The sequence below is a fragment of the Emys orbicularis genome, chromosome 4 (assembly GCF_028017835.1).
Source record: "Emys orbicularis isolate rEmyOrb1 chromosome 4, rEmyOrb1.hap1, whole genome shotgun sequence".
NCBI classification, from domain to species: Eukaryota; Metazoa; Chordata; order Testudines; family Emydidae; genus Emys; species Emys orbicularis.
Window position 1 is genome coordinate 39,548,587 of NC_088686.1, and position 23,561 is coordinate 39,572,147.

Here is a 23,561-nt window from a genome sequence, read left to right on the forward strand (position 1 = left end):
ACTATCTAGACTGAAAGCATCTTGTCTAGTGGGCGTTACCCAAGTGTAACTACATTTGAAATACAGTTACATAGTCAATATTCATAACTTCAGATACAAAAATGATACATGCATAAAATAGGATAATCATATTCAGCAAATGATAACTTTTCCAATGATACCTCACATGACTTATCTTGCATAAATAGGGTTGACAGCTATCTAATGAGACAAACCCAAACACCCTTGCCCCACCCCTTACCCCGCCCCGCCCCTTCTCTGAGGCCCTGCCCTGCTCACTACATCCTCCCTCCCTCCATCGTTTGTTCTTCCCCACCTACTCATTTTCACCGGGTTGGGGCAGAGGGTTGGGGTCTGGGAGGGGGTGCAGGCTGTGGGCTGGGGCCGAGAAGTTCAGAGTGTGGGAGAGGGCTGCAGACTGAGCCTGAGGCAGGGGGTTGGAGTGCAGGAGAGGGTGCAGGGTGCAAGCTCTGGGAGGGAGTTTGGGTGCTGGAGGGGGTGAGTGGGTGCAGGCTCTGGGAGGGAAGTTGGGCGCAGAGAGGGCTCCGGGCTGGGGTGGGGGTTGGGATGCGGGAGGGGGTGAGGGGTACGGGCTCTGGCCGGGTGATGCTTACCTCGGATGGCTCCTGGTCGGCGGTACAGCGGGGCTAAGGCAGGATCCCTGCCTGCCCTGGCCCTGTGCTGCTCCCGGAAGCGGCCCGCATGTCCCTGCGGTTCCTGGGGAGAGGTAGGGGGCTCCATGTGCTGCCCATGCCTGCAGGCACCGCCCCCGCAGCTCCCATTGGCCGCAGTTCTTTCCCATGGGAGCTGCGGACTTGGCGATCGGGGCGCAGGCAGCGCACGGAGACCCCTGTCCCATCCTCCCAGGGGCCGCAGGGACAAGTCGGCCGCTTCCAGGAGCGGCGTGGGGCCAGGGCAGGCAGGGAGCCTGCCTTCGCCCTGCTGCGCCACCGGACTTTTAGAGGCCTAAAATCTTCTGGTTTGACTTCGGTAGCCTCCAGGAGATAGAGCTCGATTCCAGGAGACTTGTGGCAAACCGGAGGGTTGACAACCCTATGCATAAAATACATCATAATTAGGTAATAATTGTATAATAATAAATCACTATGAATAATATGGGGTGCAGTGTCACAACCTTGTTAATTTGCATACTTTATAAACCATTCTAAAAAAGTTAGAGCATTCATTCCCCAGTTCCCAGCAAGGATAGTGCTGAACTTAGGTGTCTCATAAATACTGTAAGCCTTCATTATATTTGCAAACTATACTACATAATATTTATTAACATATTGTGTAGTATTATAAATATAATAATTAAAACTAAGCTGCAGTTGTCAAAATAAAAACTTAAATGTTGTGTGACACATGGTTCTTTTAATTTTTGTTTGTACTTGCTAATTTGTAGTAATTAATCATTCTAGATTAAGTCTATGGGTGTTGTATACATATGTACCAGAGGATAGAATCTGGCTCTGTGTATTATGCTTTACCTTGCGTTCACTGATAGTATTTTTTTTTTTAAAGAACATATCCAGGCTCTGTTAATTAACCATGATCATTATCATCCTTATAAACCCAAACCAAAAACATACTGTAGACGTCACATTTCCTGTTACAGAATTCAATAGGGCCTTTCACTAGAACGGACCTTTAAAATATTACAGAATTCTGCTGACCAAGAATATAAATAAATCCTATAGTCATACCTTTTATCAGTATGCCTAGCTATCTAATCTATCTAATTACTAATCAAATATTTTCATGTATATGTATTGTATAACATTCAACACATGGGAGGTAACACTGATTTAGTGGTTAAAGGACTGGGAATCAAACCTTGGTTATTTTCCTGGATGTGTCACAGACTTGCTGTTTGATATTGTGATATTGGACACGTCTTTTTCTCCTCTCATCAGCTCTGCGTGAGGGGGAAAAACTGGGGGACAATTCAGAGATATTTCAAGGCCTAGTGTAGATTTTGAGCAAGAGACATGCAAATATTATAACTACATTCCTACATCTGGCTCTTCCTACTTGCAATAAATTATTTGTAGCAGAAGTTTAGCATGCCAAAAAATAAGGCAGCAGCTAGCTAGCTAGCTCCATTTACTAATGGTAACACTGCAAAGTAAATTTTGAAGACAGAGCACGCTGGGATCTTCTCTGGCAGAATATGACCAGGTCAGTTCATCTAAGTCCTCTGACCCAGGAGCCTGCAAATAATCTCATCCTAATAGCAGAGGCACTTTTGTTAGCTATATAGCATATCAGAGGGAGAACAAATGAAAATTATTGAATGTATTCTCTGCAACTTCAATGCATTAGACAACAATAAACCCTAGGACCTGTATTATTTAAATATTGGGAGTCAGTCCGTAATTCCACAACACATGCATCTCTGAAAACAAAATTAGAAGTCTTAAACCAGAACCAGTAAAGCCCTCAAATGGAAAATATTCTGTTAATAAAATAGCTAATCTGTTACATCTTTACTTAAAAAAAAAGACATTTTCAGAGTTCATTTTGAGAGTACATAGTGCCAGTTAATGAATGAAACCTTAACATGTAGTGTTACTGTATATGTCATTTGGAGTCCTCAGAGCTTTCAAGAGTTACTTTAATCTTATATTTTTTTTGGTGAGGATGAATGTTATTGCTTCCCTAGTTTTCTAAAACTATCATTTTCTCTCCCATACTGATGGAGAGTATTCTATCAATCTCAGCATTTTGTGTCACTGCAACAAAGTTATTTAAAAGATGTACCTTTTCTTACATTAGCTTTATTTTTAGCTGATTAACTTTTAGCTGTATGCCATATAGTTTTAGCCATGTCAGTTCCAAGGTATTGGAGAGAAAAGGTGAGTGAAGTAGCATCTTTTATTGAACCAACACTATTCTCTCACCAATAGAAGTTGGTCCAATAAAAGATATTACCTTACCCACCTTGTCTAACCTTTAGCTGATCAGTTAACAGGAAATTGATAGTTACAGAACAGTATTTTAATAATCTGGTGCTTGCAAAACACATTTTTAAGCCTGTTTTATGTTCTGTATTCACTACAATTATAGAGAACAGTAAAAAATAAACTATATAGTCAGGACATCAAATTTCATTGCAGATTCAATTCACATAGCTCACTAGAGGGCGCTCTCTGCTAGTGGATTCAATTGAAGATACCATAGAATTATTCTATTTTAGTTTCAGTTCCAGTTACTGTACCTGTAATCCGAGAGGGAAGCCAGTTGTTGTAGCAAATGATTCGTGTATTCATATTAGTGCTGACCTTGGATTCAACAGAATATTAGGAAAACCTTCTTAATAGTGAGGTTTAATAAACTGTGATATTCGGTGATGGTTTAATAAACTGTGATATTCAGTGATGATGATACCTACCTCTTCTATAGAGCTTTTCAGCAGCAGATCTCAAAGCACTTAACAAATGAGATTAGTATCATTATTGACATTTTACAGGTGAGGAAATTGAGGCACAGAGGTTAGGTGACTTGCACAAGTTTAATCGGGCTAGTGACAGAGCTGGGAATAGAACTCAGGGCTCCTGCATCCCAGTCTAATGCCCTGTCATCTGTACCATGCTGAAAAAGGTGGAAGTCCCATCGCTAGAGATATTTAACACTTGACTGGTCAAAGCAATCGGTACATATACTATAGAGACAAATTCTGCAGTGATCGGAGTAGGGTAGACTGGCAAGATAACAGGTCTTATTCCATTTTGAATCTTTGTGATTTTGAGTAAGAATGCTCCCCAAAGTGGTTATTTTCCATCAACTTTCAAATTCTATTTTATAAACTGTCTTCCTTTTCTTTTCCTACACCACTCCACTCTAAAAAAAAAAAAAAAAAAAAAAGTGCTTTTGCTATGTGGAAAAAATTTCTAATGGTAATCTTTTTTTTTTTTTTTTTTTTTTTGGAAGGTGTCAGAGCGGGTAGAGAGAAGACTTCAAGAGATAGAACAAGAAATGCGCACAGAAAGGCAGGTGGTAGAAAGACGCCAGGACCAACTAGGACATATGTCTGTGCAGTTGCAGGAGGTATGCAAGATAGTTCAGTTAAGTTCTTGCTGTACTTGTGAGCCTGGCTCAGACAAGGGAGCAAGGGGTCAAGTGTCACTCTTTCATAGTTAAAAGTATGTACATTAACAAGCTCTGCTGGATATACCCCTGGACAGCAATAATCTATAGAGACTGTCATTCCCTGATGCAGTGTTGCTAGTGTTAAATGTTTCTTGTTAGTGGCACACAGATCCTAAGAAAAAGTCCGGTTCCTGGGTTTGATCCATTTAAAAATGTTTGTACTGTGTTTTTTTATTCTAAAATTGAACTATTTAGGAATAGTGAGCAATCACTTTTTGAGTACTGTTCTATGGGCCAATTAAATATAACGTGGGCCAATTAAATATAACATACTGATTAGGCACCTTTCCGGTGCTGTGAAATCTTTTGCTCTCAAAGTGAATTAAATGTGGTGAGCCACAAGAATAGTGCTGAGGAGAAGACCTCAATTATTGTTCATTTTAGAAAAGAAAATTAGGAGAATTTTTCCCTGACCTTTTTTTCCTCTTTCTTTAAAAAATGTATAAAATACACAAAAGAGAGGCAAGGAGCTTGCTTCCAAAACTAACACATGAGAAACCAGGAAGACTGAATATTTTGCATTCTAATTTTTGATTTGACTAAGAGTTTGAGCTATGATTTGGAATCCCATCTTTGACTGTACATTGGGGATCACTGCTGATATGAAATGTTTAATTTAATATTTTGTCACTTTAAGTGGTGACTTGTGTGCTTTTTAAAAAGCAACTCTGGATTATACACTGCAGTGGAAACTGAAGTGGATTAATTTATATTGACACTTTCTATTTTGTAGAGGGCTATAAATTCTCCTTAATGGTCATATTTAAGAAGATAACATACTCTTTTAATAGGGAAAAAAGTAATGCTTATCAAAACGTTTTTAGTACTTTGCCGATTGGATGTCAGTAACAGCTTTACATTTCTACCTCCCCTTCCTCCCTTGTAGATAGTGAGAGATGGGTGAGAGTGCTTCATTAGGGCTCTCAAAAGAGGAAGGTATTTCTTAGGATTTTCTGAGAGAAAAATTCTTCAAATATTCTTCAATTTTCAGACTGTGTTACTGTCCATTTCGTGGACATATGTTTAATGAGAGCTGTTTGATGTGTGATTTGGTACTGTTACCTGCTGACATAAATACATTTCCTTTTTTGCCCTTTGTAAGGAGTAATGATTTACCTTAAGGATATTTTGACAGTTGGGAATTCATTTTCAAATTGAAGACTGATGTTTTGCTAATGATGAATGTGTTCTGTGTATATGTTTCCCGAGCAAGATGTCTGCTTCCATAATCTTTGTTACAGCACTTTGGAACAATCTGTTGCACTTTTAATGGCTGATGTTAAATTTTATGCTATTGCATCTTCTGGTGAAGGTAGAACAACATAATCTCTAAACACTTTGCTGAGTTTATTAAACAGCAGTTTGGACAAAATTCATTTGAGGATAATTTTGAAAAAGAGCATTTTAGTACTTGAATCCTACTTCTTCATGCTTTGAAATAGTGATTAGATGGATCATTGGCAGTGGCTCATTGTCAAAGGCCCCGATCCTGAAATGATCTTTGCATGTTTGTATCCCCTACAGAAGTGTGTAGGATTCTGGACAGGCCAAGGAGTCCCCCTGTATGGAGCTCACTGAAGATTGTCCATAAGGGGGTGCGGGTGGAGTGGGGGGGAGAGCCCAGAGTTGGGGCGGCAGGGGGTGCGGGTGGGATGGGGGGGAGAGCCCAGGGTTGGGGCAGCAGGGGGTGGGGTAGGGGGGAGAGCCCAGGGTTGGGGCGGCAGGGGGTGCGGGTGGGATGGGGGGGAGAGCCCAGGGTTGGGGCAGCAGGGGGTGGGGTAGGGGGGAGAGCCCAGGGCTGGGGCGGCAGGGGGTGCGGGTGGGGGGGAGAGCCCAGGGCTGGGGTGGAGGGCAGCCAAAAAATGTTTTGCTTGGGGCGGCAAAAAACCTAGAGCCGGCCCTGATTAGTGGTAGGTTTTGTGATGGACATCTGTCCACTGGGAATTGTACTGAGATCCCCCAACTTATTTCCTACAAACTAGACCACAGAATAGCCAGTAGATGGTGCTGACTTTTTGCTACTGCTGACCAGGGCTGGACTTGAAGAGAGAGGCTCTTTATCTTGTTACCAGTACTGGAAGAGACATCCCCCTAATTGCAGATAAAACATTAACCATCTGTCACAGGGTAGCTGGTCCCTGTAGATAGATGAAGCCCAGTGACCCTGGATCAAAGCAGGTGAGCCCAATCCAGCTAATTAAAGATGGCTGGGCTACACCTGAGCCTATAAAGGGCTGCTAGCAGACAGCTGGAGGAGGAAGGACTGAGGCAGATTGAGCTCCGGGAAGGGAAAGCCACACAGGAGTGGAGCTAGCTCCTCTGGTGTGTCCTTGGAGCAAGGGGCCAGGGAAGCATGGCTGTTACTCCATGCAAGGAGTGGAGCTGATTGAGGCTGGGAACCTGCCAGGATCTGGAGTGCTAGAGACCCCTGGGAGGGGTGGCCCTGAGGCCAAGGATTGAGTTAAGATTGTTTTCTGTTTGTTAACCATTGTTAAGAAGATAAACCTCCTTGACTGAGACTGCGTGCGTGTGGCAACTCATGCTTTGGAGCTGAGATGAAGCTCCTGCCTGGTGATACCAGCCTTTATAGGGAGAAATTTCCTTTTGATGTTGTGTATATTGGTTTCAAAAGGTCAGGTACATAATAGTGGGAATGTTTTAGTTTTTTAAGATGTGGCAGGGATCAGCACCTTTTCCCCTAGTCACTGCTGGTTCAGGGCTAGCTCATGAGAAGACTTATTAGTTCCCAAAGTATTTGTATTGAGTTGCCAATAAACATTTTACAGTAGCGTCTCCAAAATGTCAATTTTAGCAGAACCCGCTATTATTATATATTAATACTTCATAATATGCTTATAAAGTATTGGTTTCCAGTCCCGCAGGAGATTAACAGAACTATATCACTATTTTGCTATATCCTTAGTTTGCTGTGTGTTTGACATTTGTCCAGAACAGAATATAGCAAGTCCCAGACCTCATAGCTGTGTAACTTGCAATCTCTGATTTGTGCATTTAGATATGAGAATTCGTTACACTCTTTCAGGCACAATAGACTTAGTAATTTCACTAAAAGACTTTTAAATGTTCGTATTTAACTGATTAACCTGCTCGAAAGGTTGAGTTATAAAATATCAATATGACTCTTTGGATGAAATCCTGGCTCTGTTGAAGTCCATGGCAAAACTTCCATTGACTTCAGTAGGACCAGAATTTTACCCTTCATCTTTTGTAAAACAGCATGAAAAACATACAGGAAGTTTTTTAAAAAGTTTCTCACAGATGAATAAAAGAAAAGTCCTTTTTGTTTTCCAAGACACTTTTCAAAATATTGCTACTAAAAATAGAGCCCTGAAATGGGAAATATTAATTGTCCCAAAATGTCTCAATTCAATATTGGGTCTGAATGGTTTATAAAGGAATGTTTCTAAACTAGTTGTGACTGTATAATTTAGGTAATGATATTAGTTACATTCATTAAATCAAACCAGCTCAAATATGCCTTTCAGCTTTTGTAATTGAGAGATCATTTAAAGATTTAAATGTTGATGCTGGTAAATATTGAAGAGAATGCAATGAAGGCAACTGGCCACTACTTGTCAGTGTTTCACCATCCTAGAAAAGCCATCATGCTAAATTTAACAAATGCAATTGCATACTTGCAGAGCCTAGCTGAACATGACTAATTTCTTTTTTCAGTGATTGTTTTCCATTTTTGAATGTTCAAATTTATTATTTTTATTCTACCATGTTGCTGTCCTTAAATTAATTGATTTTTTTAAAAAAGTGACATGACAGTGTGTTATATAGAATGTATTAGGAATATTTGTCATCTTCAAATTTAACAGCTAAGCCATATTTTTGAGTCTCTTTCTATATGATGTGGCTGGTATGATTAAATTATTTTATTAGTAGTATTTGTTTCCTTTGTTTCTGAGCTACCATGATTACTAATAGTGTTTAAACATCATGTGCATGTGAAGCAGGGTGGATAAAAATTGATGGATTTTTTAATTTAAATACAGGTTTATTTTTTAAAATAAATCTATTTAAAATTGAATTTGAAATTAACAGGCTTTAAGACCTAAATTTATAATCTATTAAAATCATTTAGATTAAATATAAAATATTTTGTACTAGGTTTTAAAAATGTCATACTACTTTGATGCAAATCACTGCCTAAGCACCTGGAACCAGAGTCTGTTGAAGTGCTAGATCAGCTTTTGACAGAAGTAGCCTCTTCTGCAAATGCAGCAACAATATTTTTTTTCATTTCTGTTTATTCAACTAGTTTAGGACTCGTTCATTCAAAGTTAAAAAACCAGTTGGGAGTTGAAAAAGAAGAAAGGCTTGTTTTCCTCTACCAATCTATGATTAAAAACTTGGTGTGGGATGTGGGAGGATGAGATCTACTAGTTTTAAAATCTTGAAAGACACAGTGACAAGAAATAATCAGTTCAGTTACCTAACTACAGATAATACTTCATTTGTTTAATAAATCAATTAGTTTTAAATGCAAAACATATTTTGATAAACTTTTTAATACCCTTTTTTCCTTAGGTTTCCAGTGCATTTAAGGTAGTTTTATTTAATTAAAAAAATGCTGGTTTGGGGCATTTTAATTGAATTTGAATTTCCATCCGAATAGAGCTGGATGCAAATCACAAGTAAAAAATTAACTATCAGTATATGACATGCTTCATACACCATTTTCTAAAATAATAAATATCAAATGAATCAGAATAAATGTAAATGAAGCAACAGTTGCTTAAATAAATTCTTATAGATATCATGTATACTCTTGGTTAGCAAAAAGAAGCACCAAATTTAGTTTATAGGGATATCTAGTTGTAAATCAACTCATTTTAATGGTTACCAACAAATGAGAATTTACCATCCCTTAGAAAAAGAACTAAAAAGTACAAATTCAAAACATGATGAAAATCGATGGCTTAAATCAAGGTTTCCTGCTCGCTGATGTAAATCATGATTAAAATCCACCCCAATGTGAAGACAGACTTTAAATAAATGTATACAGTGCAGCTTTGCTTTCCTCCTCAAAAAACTTTTTTTCCAAACTGTCTTCTTTAGTTAGAAAGAGAAACATAAATATGAACAACTAGTTTTTAGCATTAAGATAATGCTTATGCAACTTACATTAAAAATCATATGATCTTTGGCTGATCTTGTGAGTCTTTACAAACAGAGGCATGCTGTCAAGCTGTTTGTCTAAATGGGAAAGGGGAAGAGAGAAATGGGGAAGACTTTGGGAGCGGAGGAAAGGAGGCAATTGGGGGGCATACAGAGGCCCTGACATGAGGGAGGAGATGGGGATGATGCAGGGAGTACTTGAAGTAGAGGGGGATGGGATGGTGGGACACAGGGTGTTTGTGGACGAGAATGGAGGAATGCAAGGAGTCCCTGGAGTGTTCAGTGAGCTTGGCCTACAGAAGCAACAAAATGTGCAATCAATCCTCTAGCAGTTCTTCCTGCTCCCACACCACTTACTTACTACATGCTCCCTTACTGAGAATACAAGCTCTTTGGCAAAAAGACTTGTCTGTTTATATTTTGTTAAAATGCTGTGTGCATCAGTGGCACTATATGAATCAAAATAGTTCTTCAAGTGCTTGCTCGTGTCCGTTCCATGCTAGGTGTGTGCACGCCGCTTGCACTGTTGCTGGAGATTTTTCCCTTAGTGGTATCTGTTGGGTCAGCTCTAGCGCCCTCTGGAGCTGCACGTGTATGCACTGGTGTAACACTGGTATACCCCAAAGCAACAGCCTGGCACCCCATATTTGCTATGGTGATATGATTATGATGTGTTTTGTACAAAGCATGCCTTGTGAGGTATCATTTTAAGTGCAAAATCTGTCAGGACTTCAGATCCCATACTAAGAAGGACCGAAACATCAGACTAAAGACTATCCTCATGGAAGCCACCCTCAGACCTGTCTCAGAACTGAGCCACTCCTATTGGACACTAAGTACTTCGGCATTGATGTGAAGCACTCCCCCGGCACTGAATTCTTCTCAGCATTCTTCTCCTTCCCTGGTTCTGAGGAAGAAGCACAAAAAGCAGTGCACTGAGAGAGGGTGCTCACCAGTGCAGATGAGAGACAGGCAGGGAGAGGGAGTGAGACCCATGCCGGGCCACTCTTCTACCCCTGGACCCGCATTGGCACCATCGACAATGGAGTTGAGTCCAGTGCGGGAATCTCCGATGACACCAGGGAGCCACCGTGGTATGGGTGTCCAGAGGCTTTCCAGGCAGCTAAGGATCTTCTCTCTCTTCCAGTCCCTCCAACCCCATCCGGAAGCAGGAGGGAACAGGTTGTGTCAGGCGCCTTCCTGGCACCGGGTCTCCTAGCACCATCCAGGGGCAAGTCCTACTTGATCCCGGCATCCCACTCCCCGGCACACCACTAGTCCCCGGAACCCCAACACCAGATGGAAGCGGAAGCAGGTACCTTGGTCCCCGAGAGAGGAATCCTCTTTGGAGTCCAAAGGGAAAGCCTATGTACTACCAAAAGCCCACCACCAGTACCCAGCCTACACCCCACCAAACCACTGCTGGTCCCTCTGTGGGCATCTGGCCAATGCATCACTGGCCAATGCAGTGGCCCTACTGGAACCCCTGGGGGTTCCCCTAGTACTGGGGCCTGCCTCCCACCGCTCCTACTCGGTGGCCTCAGAGAGATGGGCTACTGATCCCTCCTGCTCGGCACCAGATCCAGACTCCAGTACTGGCCCCGGTACTGAAATCCAGGACATGCCTCCAGTGGACATAGCTGAAGAAGAGGAAGGAGCCCCTCCTCTGGTGCAAGCCTCCTCCTCCTGCCCCCCAGATGAGGCTGTTGCAGGTCCCAGCAGCCTACTTCCCCAGGATGACTTCAGGTCCCATGAGGACCTTCTGAAGTGGGTCACTTCAATCCTGGGCTTGGAGATAGAAGAGCTCAGCAACATCACACAGCCTCATTGATGTCCTGACTGCAGCAGCTCCATCCAAAGTGGCCCTGCCCATCAATGAGGCGGTGATGGGACCAATCAAGGCCCTATGGCAAACTCCTCCTTCTCTGGTTCCCGCTTCAAAGAGGCAGAAAAAAAGTATTATGTTCCAGCAAGTGGGTTCAATTACCGTACTTGCACCCTCCCCCTGGGTCCCTGAGGTTGTCTGCAGCTAACAAAAGGGCCAGGCAGGGCCAGTCGAGTGCTACCCTGAAACAAAAAGACGCTAAGAAACTGGTCCTTTTCGGAAGAAAGGTTTATTCCACGTGTAGCCTACAACTGCATATGCCAATCAGCAAGCTTTGCTTGGGAGATACGATTTTAATCTATGGGCCTCCCTGAATAAGTTCAAAGACTCCCTGCCTCGGGTAAGAACATGCCAGGATCTCTCTTTAGGTGGTTCTGGATGCTGCTGACTTGGTGGTCAAGACAATGGCCACTGTGGTCACCATAAGGCGCTCTTTCTGGTTCTAGTCCTCCAGCCTTCCCCACTATTCAGGACCTCCCATTTGAAGGCTCCTCCCTTTTCGCGGAGCAGACAGACAGGAGACTTCATGGACTGAAGGACTCAAGGGCCACCCTATGATCCTTAGGCCTGTACACTCTGTCTGCCTACAGAAAACACTTCAGGTTGCAGCAGCCTCCTGGATTCTCGGGATCTCCAAAACAGGAGCCCTACAAAAGAAAGGGCAGAGGTTATAAAAGGCTCCAACCACTCCTGCATACCTCAGCCTCCCAGTCAGGGCCTCAGAGATACTTTTGTAGGAGGCTGTAGCAATGTCGTGACTCACCCCTGTGGCGCCTCCTGCTGGTCGTCTCGGGAATTAGCTCTTCCAGCCTCCGGAGTGCCCTCTGCAGGCCGGTGTCCCGCTTGACGCTTGGCCCCCGTGTCCCTCCCAGGACCCCGGTGCCCCTTTCTCTGGGTGCTGCCCCCTGGCAGTACCCCCACAGTTCTGGGTCTCCCCCTCCCAGGGGAACCCCCACTCACTATCCCCACTTCGCCTCAGTCTTGGCTACTGCCCAGTCTCCATCTAGCCCCCGTTCACTGGGGCAGACTGCAATATCAGCCACTCATCACAGGCAAAGGGGTTCGGACCTGCTGCCTCTGCCTACCCATGGGCTGCTCCCTGCAACCTAGTACCTAATAGGCCTTACCAGGCCTGCAGCCTGGGGCTTTCCTAGGCCGGAGCCCCCCGGCTCCCTTGGCCTTTCCCCAGCCCTGCTCCAATCTAGGTTCCTTGCTTAGGTCCCTGCAGCCAGGCCCTTCTCGCTCTGAACGCAGAGAGAGAGACTGTCGAGCTCCTGGATCCCAGCCTTTTCATACAGGCCAGCTGTGGCCTGATTGGGGTGTGGCCCAGCTGCAGCCGCTTCCCCAATCAGCCCAGCTTTTAGAGCTGCAGCCCTCTCCAGGGCTGCTTTTACCCCTGCAACCCTCTTTCAGGGCTGATTTCAAGCCCTTTAGGGCAGGAGAGGGTGTCCACCCAGCTATACAGGCCTTTTGAAGGTGCTTGTGAGGGCGCTGTACCAGTTGCCATTTCAGATCTGCCTCCCCTTTCATTTTTGGAGTGTCTATCTCTCTTCGGCCCTGCTTGGGCATCCATAATGTCGGATCGATGGTTCCTGAGTACAGTGACAGTTGGATATACCCTTCAGTTTTTATCCATCTCTCCCTGCCAGCTTCCACCCCCATCTTAGATCTCTAGCCCCTCAATGGATAACTCAAGAAACTGAGATTCTGCATGGGCTCCCTGGCTTCCATCATTCCCTCCCTGGACCCAGGAAACTGGTACGCTGCCCTTGACTTAAAGAAAACATACTTTCACATTTCTATCTTCCGTGGCCACAGAAAATTTCTTAAGTTTGTAGTGTGTCATTGCCACTATCAATTCCCTTCAGTCTATTGGCAGCCCTAAGGATTTTTATGAAGTGTATGGCGGTTGTAGCAGCCTTCCTTAGGTGGTGTGACGTTCAGGTCTACCCGTACCTCAATGACTGATTGATCAAAGGTCGGCTGCAGGCTAAAGTGCAAGACAGCATCAGCACAGTCTGAACCACCTTCAGGGTGCTGGGCCTGCTGATAAAGAAGCAGAAGTCAACTCTTTTCCTGGTTCAGAGAATAGAATTTATTGGGGTTGTGCTTGACTTGACCCACTTCCAGACCATGGCAAACCTGATATCCAAGGTAATGGTCCATCCAAATACGACAGCTTGAGTGTTCCTCAGGCTACTGGGTCTCATGGTGGCTTGCACTTATGTGGTTCAATATGCAAGGCTGCTCCTCAGTCGTCCCCCCCCCCGCACCCCCCCAGATGTGGCTAGCATCAGTGTACTCCCCAAGCACTGCAGACACCACTTGGACTTAGCACTTACGGTATTCCCCCTGCATCACGGTCCTCACCTCCCTGGGCTGGCGGAGAGAACCAAGGTTAGTAATGATGGGGGTGCCCTTCGTTGCCCCACAATTGTTGGTGTCTTTAGTCTTGGATACGTCAAACATATGGTGGGGAGTCCATCTCAATACCTCAGGACTCGGCCTCTGGTCCCGGGAAGAATTCTCTCTTCACATAAACGTCAGGGAGCTCATGACAGTGCGCCTGGTATGCCAAGTGTTTCTTCCCTAGGTCTTTCGCAAGGTGATTCAAGTTCTGACAGACAATACAGCAGTCATGTTCTATATCAACAAGCAAGGAGGGGCTCAATCCTTTACCCTGTGTCAGGAGGCCATTGGTCTATGAGACTTCTGTGTGAAACACTCCATTCATCTTGAGGTGTCTCGTCTCCCAGGAGCCTGGAACGTATTGGCGAATCATTTCAGCTGGTCCTTCTCCTCTCACCACAAGTGGTGTCTTCACCCCGAGTTCATCAGTGTCATCTTCCAAAAGTTGGGGCCTTCCCAGGTGGACCTGTTTGCCACCAGGCAGAACAGAAAATGCCATTAGTTCTGTTTGCTGCGCAGGCTCCCTCTCCAACACCTTCCTGCTCTTGTGGGCAGACTGACTACTATATGTCTTTCTCCCAATCCCCTTGCTTCACAGGGTTCTTCTGAAAATCAAACGGGACAAGGCAGGAATCTTCCTAATAGCCTCAGAGTAGCCATGCCGGCATTGGTTTGGCATGCTTCTGGACCTCTTGGTAGCAGTGCCACTCTCGCTCCCACTCCACTTAGACTTGATTTCACAAGACCATGGCCGGTTGCTTCACCCGAACATTGCTTCCCTGCACTTGACTGCATGGATGCTTCATGGCTGAACCCTGAAGAACAGGCCTGCTCGGAACAAGTTCAGCATGTCTTGTTAGCTAGTAGGAAGCCTTCCACGAGGGCTACCTACTTGGTCAAGTGGAAACGTTTCACTTGTTGGGCCTCCGAACGGGATCTCTCTCCATCTCGATCTTCTCTTCAGTTGATCTTGGATTATTTGCTCCACCTAAAGCAGCAAGGTCTAGCACACTTGTCTATTAAGGTTCATTTGGCAGCCATCTCAGCCTTCCACCCTGCAGTACGTGGCATATCAGTGTTTTCTCACAAAATGACTGTCTGGTTTCTCCAAGGGTTGGAAAGACTCTGTCCTCAAGTTTGCAAACCACCCCCCCATCTCCCATGGGACTTAAAGCTGGTCCTGTCAAGGCTTACTTTTGAGCAGTTAATGTTGTGCTCGCTACTACTTCTCTCCTGCAAGGTTGCCTTCCTGGTGGTGATTACCTCAGCCAGAAGGATCTCTAAGATCAGGGCCCTTACGTCAGAACCACCTTATCCGGTGTTCTTCAAGGACAAGGGCCAACTGCGCCCATATCCAGCCTTCCTGCCAAAGGTGGTGTCACAATTCCACAACAACCAGGTCATCTTTCAACCTGTCTTCTTCCCAAAACCTCAAAAAAGTTCTGAGGAACAATTGCTTCATATGTTGGATGTTAGGCAGGCCCTCACCTTTTATATTGAGAAGACTAAGCCCTTCCACAAATCCACTCAACTCTTTGTAGCAATAGCAGAAAGGATGAGCCGGCGACCTGTGTCAACCCAAAGAATCTCATCCTGGATAACTGCCTATATTTGGGCTTGCTACGAGCAGGCAAGCATCCCGCCTCTGGCCATTGTGACCGCTCATTCCACAAGAGCCCAGGCATTGTCAGCAGTGTTTCTTGTGCAGGTACCAATCCAGGACATCTGCAGAGCCACAACCTGGTCATCGGTTCATACCTTCGAATCCCACTACGCCATCACCCAACAGGCCCAAGACGATGCCAGTTTTGAGAGAGCAGCGTTGCAGCCAGCACATCCATGAACTCTGAGCCCAGCTCCTGGGGTATTGCTTGTGGATCACCTAGGATGGACTGGACATGAGCAAGCACTTGAAGAAAAAATGGTTACTAACCTTTTGTAACTGTTCTTTGAGATGTGTTGCTCACATCCATTCCATAACCCATTCTCCTACCCCTCTGTCGGAGTTACTGGCAAAAAGGAACTGAGAGGGTGTGGGTTTGACAGTGTCCCTTATACCGGTGCATATGCATGCAGCTCCAGAGGGTGCTAGAGCCAGCCCAACGGATGCTAATAAGGGGAAAATCTCTGGCAACCGTGCATGCAGCGTACTCACACCTAACATGGAATGGACATGAGCAACACATCTTGAAGAAGAATCGTTTCAAAAGGATAGTAACCATTTTTTGTTACCTATTCTAGCTCAGGCTAGAGATAGAGGCATGTTTTTATACCACAAAGCCAGGAATACAGTTGTGGGGCAATGGTCAGAGTCTTCCATTCTTCTAATAAGTACAGTGGAGTAGGAGGCGCAATGGCATATTCCTTTGGTAGCAACTTGCATGGTTGATTTTCTTCAGTCCCTTGTAAATAATTGTAACACTCTTTTGATTATTCCAGCCACATCTTTTTTTCTCACCTAGCTTTAAATTTATATAAATATTCTGAGTTATAAAATAATATTTTATTTGGCCCAAATGATAAGTGGTTTACCTGCTTATTGTGATAATCTCATCTCAAATTGGGTTCTAGTAGATGACTTATAAGAACTTTCTAAACTAATTCCACCAACTCCGCCTCAAGGAATTCTTTCACAAGAAAGATGTCACCACCCAAAACTATCACATCCCCACCAACAGTCATATAAGAAAAAAGAATCATCTGTCTGGACATCTCCGGTGGACAGAACCACACATTAGATCATTACATTGGTTGCTTCAGCAAATGAATAAATAAAAATTGTGAAATCCTCAACCAACATTACATTCACCACAATCTCTCCACCACCAAAAGGATTTCTATTCAGCTCCTGAAATCCAGCCACCAGGTAGTGATTGAACCAGCAGACAATACAGACTCCATCATAGTCCTCAAAATTCATCCATCTCCTTGTCACCCACAACAACTTTACATTTTATAACAAATACTTGTCCAAACCATGGGAACAGCCATGGGTATTAGGATGGCTCCCCAATATGACACTCTCTTCATGGGCCCCCTCAAGGCAGAATTTCTGGAAAAATGCACACGAAACCAGCAATATACATGTCAAATCATGTCAAACTAATCTGATAGCTTTCTTTGATAGGATAACAAGTCTTGTGGATAAGGGAGAAGCGGTGGATGTGGTATACCTAGACTTTAGTAAGGCATTTGATACAGTCTCGCATGATATTCTTATCGATAAACTAGGCAAATACAACTTAGATGGGGCTACTATAAGGTGGGTGCATAACTGGCTGGATAACCATACTCAGAGAGTAGTTATTAATGGTTTCCAATCCTGCTGGAAAGGTATAACAAGTGGGGTTCCGCAGGGGTCTGTTTTGGGACCGGCTCTGTTCAATATCTTCATCAACAACTTAGATATTGGCATAGAAAGTACGCTTATTAAGTTTGCAGATGATACCAAACTGGGAGGGATTGCAACTGCTTTGGAGGACAGGGTCATAATTCAAAACGATCTGGACAAATTGGAGAAATGGTCTGAGTTAAACAGGATGAAGTTTAACAAAGACAAATGCAAAGTGCTCCACTTAGGAAGGAAAAATCAGTTTCACACATACAGAATGGGAAGAGACTGTCTAGGAAGCAGTACGGCAGAAAGGGATCTAGGGGTTATAGTGGACCACAAGCTAAATATGCGTCAACAGTGTGATGCTGTTGCAAAAAAAGCAAACGTGATTCTGGGATGCATTAACAGGTGTGTTGTGAGCAAGACACGAGAAGTTATTCTTCCACTCTACTCTGCCCTGGTTAGGCCTCAACTGGAGTATTGTGTCCAGTTCTGGGCACCGCATTTCAAGAAAGATGTGGAGAAATTGGAGAGAGTCCAGAGAAGAGCAACAAGAATGATTAAAGGTCTAGAGAACATGACCTATGAAGGAAGGCTGAAAGAATTGGGTTTGTTTAGTTTGGAAAAGAGTAGACTGAGCGGGGACATGATAGCAGCTTTCAGGTATCTAAAAGGGTGTCATAAGGAGGTGGGAGAAAACTTGTTCATCTTAGCCTCTAAGGATAGAACAAGAAGCAATGGGCTTAAACTGCAGCAAGGGAGGTTTAGGTTGGACATTAGGAAAAAGTTCCTAACTGTCAGGGTGGTTAAACACTGGAATAGACTGCCTAGGGAGGTTGTGGAATCTCCATCTCTGGAGATATTTAAGAGTAGGTTAGATAAATGTCTATCAGGGATGGTCTAGACAGTATTTGGTCCTGCCATGAGGGCAGGGGACTAGACTCGATGACCTCTCGAGGTCCCTTCCAGTCCTAGAGTCTATGAATCTATGAGGCACATCAATGATATTTTCTTCCTCTGGATAGATGACGTAAACTATCTCATAGATTTCCACCACTATATCAACAACCACTGCCCATCCATCAAATTCTTTCTAGAACACTCCATTACCAGCATCAACTGGACACCATGATCAGCTTCAACAATGAAACCTAGAAACGACTATACAAAAGAAACCCATGTATCACCACACTTATCTTCAGAGATCCAGTAATCAGCCCAGCCACACTAATAAATCTGTTGTCTACAGCCAGCACTCAGATACCATAGAATTTGCTAAGTAGAGAAAGTCTGGGATACATACCTAACCACACTTAAAACTGCCTTCACTAAACAAGGACTCGCCACCAGAGAAGTAGATTGCATCATGGAATGGGCCACACAAATACACTGGAAGAATTTGCTTCAGTAGAGGGGGAAAAGAATCCCTATTGATTGTACACCACTAGTTGTCACCTACCACCCCACACTAGAACCTGTATGTGGTATCATCAAACAATTACAACCCATGCTTGATGGGGACCACAACCTTAAAAAAAGCTTTCCCAAACCCCTCTTCTGGCTTCAAACAACCCCTACAACCTCACCAAGCTCATCATCAGAAGCAAGCTCTCCACAGACAAGAGCACACCAACTCAAAATGGCACCAGCTCCTGCAATAACAACAGATGGGAAATCTGCAGTCATATCTCCATTGCTATGATGATCCATACCCCCACCCCAATACACCTTTTAAGATCCATGGGCCCTACACATGCCTATCACAACATGTGGTGTAACTCATCTAGTGCATCAGATGCCCCAGCACTGTTATGAGAGTAAACTGAGACACAAGGCCGTCCTTAGGCATATGCAGCATATGCGGCTGTGTAGGGCACCCGAAAATTTGGGGCATCCCCGGGTCTTAGTGTCCACCCTCCTGCCTCTTCCTCTCCCTGTTCTGACCCTTCCTGCAGGCTCCCGCCACAGCTGGCTGCTGCAGCCTGGTAAGTCTTCCTCCAGAGGGGACCTAGTTCTTAAAAGTGAAAAAGCCTTCCCACCTGCCAGACCTATTAGCACAACATTGAAACTGTTAAAGAGCCATTCAAGTGGTAATGAAGCCATTTAACAGGCATTTGCCAACCCCCAGGTATATATTGTCAGTTTCTGAATTTACTGACAAAAACAGTTGTGCATTACGGTAATATTTACTCAGAACATGTTACTCTACAGGACCTTAGTTTAAAATTTGCTTTAAAAATATTTCATTAGTGTGTTGCTGAAGATTATAAAATCACATCTCTAAAAAAATCCTTGTATAGATTTTTAGATGCACAATCTGAGTATTCATCTTTAGCCTTAAATGCTTGGATCTTCAGACACACACACACACACACACACACACACACACACACACACACACACACACACACACATATATATTTTAAATAAATCCTTCAAAAGACCACCCTTATCTAAAATACATATGCGAGCCTGGGCTGCCATCAGGCATAGGGTCACCAGTTTAATAATACTGCATAGGGCCCCAAAAATCCTCAGGACGGCCCTGCTGAGACAATAACTATGCTCTCAAAGGAACTCACAGAAAAATGATAAAAGAAAAACACCCAGTTACTTGCGAGTGAACACTGTTCATAAGGTAATCACTCCACTTCTGACCTCTCATTCCTTGACCTCAAAGGAAACCTGCACAACACCTTCAAAAGAAAGGCCTGAGAGCTAAAATATGTAACTCTTCTAGACACTAAATACCATGGACTTAACAGAGACACTGGTTTTATGGCTCATTACAAAAATTTGTGATTCATTTTACTGCCTACTAATCCTTAATTGCCCACTTCATTGTAAGTGGTCTCCTAAAACACATGTGAACCCCTTACATTTAACAATTTGTCCAACCTTGTATCTAGCTCAGACACTCTAGTTACTTTCTCCAGACTTGAGAGAGAACTCTGTAAAGCTCAAAAGCTTGTCCATTCTATCAAGAGAAGTTGGTCCAATAAAAGATATTATGTCACCTATCTGTCTCTGAACTTATAATATTAACACGCAAAGACAACAAAATATTTGTTTCCATAAACATCTTTTCATTCAAATACACATGAAAAGGCCATTCTTTCTAGCCCATACCCAGTAAGAGTTGGTTTTACCTTTGTCAGAAAGAAGTAGAAGGTTGTACAGAGCAAGGATAGTATTGTAATAAATAAGAGCAGTTGAATTATCAGAAGTTTTCAGATGCAATCTAGTGTGTGAGCCTTTAAGGTGAGATTTTAAAAACTAATGGTCCATCTGTCTGCTTTGCACAGACTTTAATATTTTGATAGTGGGGTTCATACAAACAAATAGTCTGCCTAGTGTGACAGACCCAGACCAGTGGGGTACAGGAGTCTGGTAGAGGGCAAATATACTGGTCACAGGATAAGTAGTTTTCTGTTCCCTGAATGACCAGAGCAGGGGCTGCACTAGCGTAATCAGGAACCTGCTAGAACCAGTTACGGCAGGCAGGCTAATTAAGACACCTGGAGCCAATTAAGAAGAAGCTGCTAGAATCAATTAAGGTAGGCTAATCAGGGCACCTGGGTTTTAAAAGGAGCTCACTTCAGTTTGTGGTGCGAGTGTGAGGAGCTGGGAGCAAGAGGCGCAAGGTGCTGGAGGACTGAGGAGCACAAGCGTTATCAGACACCAGGAGGAAAGTCCTGTGGTGAGAATAAGGAAGGTGTTTGGAGGAGGCCATGGGGAAGTAGCCCAGGGAGTTGTAGCTGTCATGCAGCTGTTACAGGAGGCACTATAGACAGCTACAGTCCACAGGGCCCTGGGCTGGAACCCGGAGTAGCGGGTGGGCCTGGGTTCCCCCCAAACCTCCCAATTGACCTGGACTGTGGGTTCTTCCAGAGGGGAAGGTCTCTGGGCTGTTCCCCAACCCACCTGGTGAATCTCTGAGGCAAGAAAATCCGCCAATAAGTGCAGGACCCACCAAGATAGAGGAGGAACTTTGTCACACTAGATACAATTGACCAAATGTTCCCTTTCCCCAACTATTTTGCTCTATTAACTGGTTGCCTAGTTGGCTCCACCCTGAAGTAGCTGCATTTGCAGTTGAAGAGATTTATGTGTATGAGAGTTCCTTTCATTTTCTTTATTTTAATGTCACTTTCTTTTCTATGATTTTTAGCGCTTTCATATGCCTATTCAGTTTCTTTAAACTGAAATATTTATGGACTATTTCTTTTTACTATACCAGGAAAATAAAATAGAGCAGCATATTTGTAATACCAGTGGTGTGAGAGTGCTTTTTTAATTTGATGTTATTGCTGTTTAATGGCCTAAATATCATTCAGCACATGTCAAGGCTGATTCCCCATTCTGGCACATCGAGTGCAGAAGGTGGGGGCCCGCAAGGATTTTAAAAATTAATATATGCCACTCCAGGCTTGTATTAAACTCCCAAGATTACAGCTTTTCTCTGACCTTGGCTTGGTAAACGCTGCCTCCACCCAAATGCAAAACCTCTTTTGGAACCAGAAAGGTGCACTTGGGAATTCCTTCCTGTGGGGTACCCTCAAGCCCTTCCCCCTCCCCCCCTTGGGGAAGAGCTGAGAGAGAAAAACAAAGGAAATCAGCTGTTGCCACCAGCTAATTAAACAACATATGCACAAACCTCTTAGGCCACCAAAAATCCAATCCTGTTCTTAAAAAAGGTAAATTTTATTAAAAACAAAAAGAAAGAAAATACATCTGGAACTTAGGCTTTTGCTAGATTTAAAAAACTCACTTAAGAAGATTATTCTTGATGTTTAAATTTTGTGAGGTCCAGCTTAAAGGTTACAAGCAAAACAAAAGCATTTGGGGTTAGCACAGAGAAGTCCACAAGCCAAGAAATAAACAGAAATAAACCTACTCGTGTCTTTCTAAACATTCCTGATCTACTTACACATTTGGGAGTTCCAAATAAGTAGTTCTAGGTATGATCTGATGATTTATGATCATACCTGGCTTAAAACTTCTCATAGCATAACTGCTCCGTGTTCCTCTCTTTCCCAGAGAACACAACAGACACCAAAGGGAAGTTTTTTTTCCCCATTTTAAAAAGTCCTAGCCTTCCCATTGGCTCTTTTGGTCAGGTGCCCACTCCCTTTCCTTTACCTGGTAACTTTATTAACCCTTTATAGGTAAAGCAAGCAGAGAACAGCCACCAAGAAGGTCTTTATAGCTAACTGGCTGGCTGGGTGTCCATAAAAGGGAGCTACTCCCCACCCCCTTCATTTATCACAGCACGTTTGGTAAATTGAGATGGTATATTAATTTCTAGGTTGTCTTCTGTGGATTAAGATGCACTGCTGATGTAATGACACATGCTATCCACTCTCTAACTCCAGATCAGTGTTCCCAGCATTAGCAGTGTTGGGAGCCCTAGTAGGCTTCCAGTGAGCAGACACTTAGTTTTCCCTCAAAAAGTTCTTCATTCACACAAAAATCTTGTGATCCTGCAGGATTAGAAATGGGAGCCTTACACTACTGGAAAAGTGAGTCTCAGTTTGAACATTTTTTGGATGAAAGATGTTATATATAAGTTATTACAGTATACTCCTCATTGGTACACAACCAATCACCATTTTAAAATACCATTTATCTGGGATCATAATTTTAGTACTGCTGATATAGTACATGTGTACTGCCAAATTAATTTGCGTTATTTTTGAGGGAAGAGAACTTTATAAAAAGGGAAAGTCAATAAAGATAAATGTTGGATGATTATGAAAATAGAATAAGTGTGAGAGTTGTGGGGACACAACAAAATGCTACATACTTAATTAAGGAAAACTGTATTAAGTAATTGAGACATTATAGGGGCAGAATGAAGTTTACATATTCAGCTTTAGCTGAGACATTTCTTAACATTTGAATGCTTAACATTGCATTAACTTAGCCTTTTGTCTTCAAAGTCTATGTGCAGACATATATCATTATGGCAGCATTTGAAGCAGTTATCTGTGCAAGTGGTAGATCTGGAAATTATTTTTTTAAAATTATAATTTAAAACAAAATTAGAAGAAAAGTATTTTTAGAGAATATGTAAATGTGAGATTTCAGATTCATCAACCTCATGTTTACATTAGCGTAATATTCAACAATTTGAGTTGTTTATAATGGAAATATGCAAATTTAAAGAAAAACTGTTATTAAATATTTAAATATGCTCCAGGGGCCTTCCATTAAGGCTCTAAGCTGTTGCTGTAATTTTAAAGCATTTTAAAGACAACATGCATATCAGATCAGGGCATACATTGCTTTATATCTTAACCACTTTAAAGTAAAAACAAACTATAAAGGGCAAAATAATACATAAACTCCTATTTTGCTTTTGCTTTGTTTTGTACTTACTATGAGTTTGTGGGATGAGTATGCAAATAAATAGCATCATATAAATGAGTGTTATCCAAATAAGCTGCATTTTTATGAAATGCTGTGAATTGCACAATATCTAAGGCTTTACAATAGCATAATTTTCAGGATCCTAGCTCTCTTGTAGATCAGTCAGTTATATTTTCTATCAGTTTTAGTATCTAATGCCTTATGCTTAACTATCTGTCCCACCTTGTTTTTAGCTGTGACACTCTGATTACTTTTTCCAGA

At 43.0% G+C, this 23,561-nt stretch overlaps 1 protein-coding gene across 1 annotated transcript in view; it reads left to right on the top strand.

Moving 5' to 3' along the window:
• The window catches only part of CEP128 (centrosomal protein 128), a 421,445-nt gene that overhangs the window by 27,113 nt on the left and 370,771 nt on the right, over positions 1-23,561 (top strand). The window contains exon 7 of the mRNA XM_065403283.1: positions 3,934-4,050. Coding sequence (XP_065259355.1) covers positions 3,934-4,050 — 117 coding nt within the window. The remainder of the gene's footprint in view (positions 1-3,933; positions 4,051-23,561) is intronic.